Here is a 3,949-nt window from a genome sequence, read left to right as displayed (position 1 = left end):
GGAGGTAGTGATTAACTGAAAATTGTTTCATGGTACTTCTTTTTCAATTTTGATATATAATTTGGTTCACATATTATATCAAAGTTAGATTTACAGCTAAATTAATATCATCGATTAGTAGTATTGATTTTATCAAGCATTTAGCCTTAATCTGCATATAATCATGTGCTGTATTGAAAAAAATTACAGCAGTATAAAATATTATATATATTATATATAGAGCTGTTGCACGGATGTAATCAACGGGGTAGGTGGAGCTTCCTGTCGGCCATCTTGAGTGGCAAGAATGTACATGCAACGAATGGAGGAATGGAAAGAAACTGCGATTTTTCATCAAAGAGATATCATACTTCGCTGCAGAATATTATAGAGACTTCTTTACTCAATATCTTCATCTCCTATCTTGCATTAACCTCGAATGTCAACTGCAGAATTTATTTAAATTTTTTTCTCCGTTCCCCCATTCATTCTTGGCCTTCTTGCCACCCAACATGGCGGACAATTTAGCTCAATTTTAGCCACACCCTCCCATTGATTACTTCCGTGCAACAGCTCTATTATATAGAGTTAATTACCTTAAGTCTACTATTATTTGCGTCTACTAATTTTAGCGAAATCAGAAAAAGTCATGTTTAGCGTTACTAATTTTAGCATTTTTAACCAAATTAACTATAAATAATAACAATTATAATGAAAAATAATAACAATTATAATGAAAAATAATAACAATTATAATGAAAAATAATTATTTTGGTGTCTATTTTATTTAGCAGTTTAAAGCTCTCTCGCTAATATAGCTAAATTTAGTAGACGCTAAAAATAGTAGGCTTAAGGTATAGTATATACATAACAGTATATACATAATTATGTGTACATTAATAAAATATCTCACCTCCACCATGAGTTATTAGCATTAAACCATCTTCATAACTAACATTAACAAAAAGATCTGATGTCACTTTGATGTAGTACGTCAAGACTTTGATGAGGCTACGTATTGTCATTTCGTCCCATCTATCAATCAGTTTAATAATGACTGGTCTTGTTTGATCGCTAGTGGTTGGTGAGGCTACTGCTGGTAATGCTAACAGTTTCTCTTTGATTGTTGATCGTATGTGCTTCAATTGTGATGATTCTAAGAGTTATCAACACTATCAATGTATTGAGTTAGTTCAGTTTGTGCATTTGAAAGATAAGTGTCTATCAAGTGTTTAAGCACACCATCACAATTAAGGAAATCATAATGAGGCTTAAGAGAATCAAATAATTCATCAACATTGCCATATTTTAAACTTGATACTTCAATGCTTAAATAAGCAGCTGCACTCCTAGCTATATTTATGAGCTCATCTTCACCTTTTTGCACAATTTTCACAATTTGACCTCTCATTTTAACATTGAGAGATACAAAACGAGAATGAAGATATTTGATAATGGTGACAATTTCACTCTTTGAACTGAGCTCAATGACAGTAGTAGGAGTAGACGATTGTGATCCAGTGATTGTTGGTTGTGGTGTGTGAGATTGTGCAGTGACATCCACTGGTTGAAGTGGCCCCTTACTGACTGATGGCTGCTGCTCTAGATTAGGATCAACATGACCACCTTTCATTTCTATAATTAATTAAGGGTAAATAAATAAATGTGATGCTGTATATCTTACTTAAATTTTTCAAAAGCTTATATGCCATGTTCTTTAGTCCTACTTTCTGTAGTGATGTAATGAGAGAAGAGAACACACTGTTAGGATTGGGATGACACTCAAGTGTTGCTAGTACTGAAGAGAATATTTTATTGGCTCTATCATAAGGAGTGAGTCCAGTACTTTCAACAGTAACATGTACTGCTTTAGGAATGAGATCAGATGAAAAGAGATGATTATTTAATTGAGAAATAACTGGAACATTTGCTGCCAACAGGTCAACAAGATCAGCTAACATCTCTTTCATTGTAATGTATTCTGGTGACATTGATCCTTCCATTGGTTTGAATGATGATTGATCTTTCTTGCCCTCCTTATCTTGCAGAGGTGTGGCTATTGATGATTGACGTTGAGGTATTGGTGGAGGTAGTGCATTTAGTGAAAGTGGTCGTGGCCTTTTTGGTGCTGATCGTAATGGGATTTGGGTTGGTGGGGTCAATGGGTGTAGTTTGAGTGCTATTGGGGAAAGAGACTTTAATGTCTCCTGTGATGAACCCATTACTTTTAATTATTAAAATTAATAATTAAAATGCTATAAATTACTGTATAGCTGGAAAATTTGGCATTATTGGCTGTTCAAAATAAAGCCACCAATATTATAACCGTCAATAATAATTGCTATGGGGATGCAGGTTCTGTCATGAGCATGTGATACCAAGTCTGAAAGAAATTTCCAAAATGGCAGTATTTCTTTCTGTTTGAGTCTCTGTTTTAGTCAAGATGGTGGGCAAGGAGCAGCTTCAAGAAGAGCTGAGAGTGGTTAAAAAAGACAAGATAGGTAGTAGCCCGCGAAATTAAGAGACCACAAATATTATATTTAGGCAATTTTGATGCAAAATTGTCAAAGTTTCAGACCACCAAATTTTCCAGCTATATGGTAGTATTTTTTGCAATGTTTATATACCTTTTATTCTTTCATCATTAGCTACTTTCATTTCATGTAGCAGAGTTGGATGTTCTTCCAATGCTCTTATAAGAAGAGATATTCCTTCACGATCACTAGCAGCATTTCTAATCTTTCTTATAGTATCAGCATCAAGCAGTCGTAGAGACTCCTCCAGTTGCCCTTTGATCAATAACTCATGAAACTTTATCAATTCAAATAATATTGCTCTTGGCATATCATCTGGTATATCCATTAATGCAATAGGAGAGTGTGGAGGAACTCCTATCAATGGCTTATTTGTACCTGTAGGAGGAGCTGGTCCTATGTTTGACAAAAAATTAAAATAAACTAGGCGAATGTAAAACATTAAGGGGCAAGCAAAACGGTTAACATTTCAATTAGCAATATACAATGTCTATATAGACAATGATGTAGTGGCTATTAAATGTTGAATGTTGATGTCAATGCACTAATGCAGAATTTGCATGGAAGGAATTTCATAGCTTCTAGCTTTGAGTGCAGTTATATAGATCTAGGATGGAAGATAGTTGGTCTCAGAAGCCAGAAAGAAGACTCTATTTGTTGTCTTTGGGTGCAAAAAGACCTATCTCTAGCATTTCTATTGGACCTCCTCGCTCTTTTCTCCTCCTCAGTCTTGCTCCTTCTCACGCTCGTTACGAAGAAGTCGACGAGCATCTTCTTGTGAATTACTCATGTCTTAAGCTTCAGCTTCTCTTGTTTTTTGAATACTCTTGAACTCCTCTTGTCCAGTGATTACTGAAGTTGCTCTTTGTTTTTGCACGTGGTACCGTAATTATCAAAATTATCATTTTAAAATGTGTAATTGTTATTTTTTTTATAAACGCATAAATAGGAGTGACGTACATGTACAAACAAACAGACAGACAGACATACTCGACTCGACTATGTGGGGCTCGCTTTTGCTCGCCCCAATTACAATTAATATTCATTATGAAAAACTGTTAACAGTTTTCATGACACATGGCACTCCTCTACACTACATATATACTAATGTTAAATTACACTCTTAGATCACAGTAATGTAATAACTCTATTACTGTTATATATTGTTAGAATTATTGCTTTAGTTGTGCGTTAGTATAATTATTGTTATCATGATTATTATTATGTATTATTGTGTAGATGATTATTGTGATTATTATTGGCCTTGCCCAGCTTTGTGTAGGTGAGGACTAGGTACTTTGGTTGTCTGTCTGTCTGTCATTCTTGGTTTTGTTTTTTTGGTATAAATTGAAAACTGTGAGCTCTAAATATGTGAGGCTTTTTTGCATTTTAGAAAAAGTCTTGCTTTCACAGTACAGCCTTGAGATGTTTAGAGA

The 3,949-nt window shown here is 34.3% G+C and overlaps 1 protein-coding gene across 1 annotated transcript in view; it reads right to left on the bottom strand.

The window, feature by feature from the left end:
* Nucleotides 1-896: 896 nt before the first annotated feature.
* Nucleotides 897-3,949, bottom strand: part of LOC109589216 (uncharacterized) — a 5,765-nt gene continuing 2,712 nt past the window's right edge. Inside the window, exons 2-4 of the mRNA XM_020005324.1 lie at nt 2,607-2,909; nt 1,664-2,158; nt 897-1,614 (exon numbers count right to left, since the gene is read on the bottom strand). Of these exons, the coding sequence (XP_019860883.1) occupies nt 1,136-1,614; nt 1,664-2,158; nt 2,607-2,841 (1,209 nt within the window). The 5' untranslated portion in view covers nt 2,842-2,909 and the 3' untranslated portion in view covers nt 897-1,135. The remainder of the gene's footprint in view (nt 1,615-1,663; nt 2,159-2,606; nt 2,910-3,949) is intronic.

This window comes from Amphimedon queenslandica, unplaced genomic scaffold, assembly GCF_000090795.2.
Source record: "Amphimedon queenslandica unplaced genomic scaffold, v1.1 AMPQUscaffold_11536, whole genome shotgun sequence".
Lineage (NCBI taxonomy): Eukaryota > Metazoa > Porifera > Demospongiae > Haplosclerida > Niphatidae > Amphimedon > Amphimedon queenslandica.
Note: the sequence above shows the minus strand (reverse complement) of the source record. Positions and strands in the feature narration are given on the sequence as shown.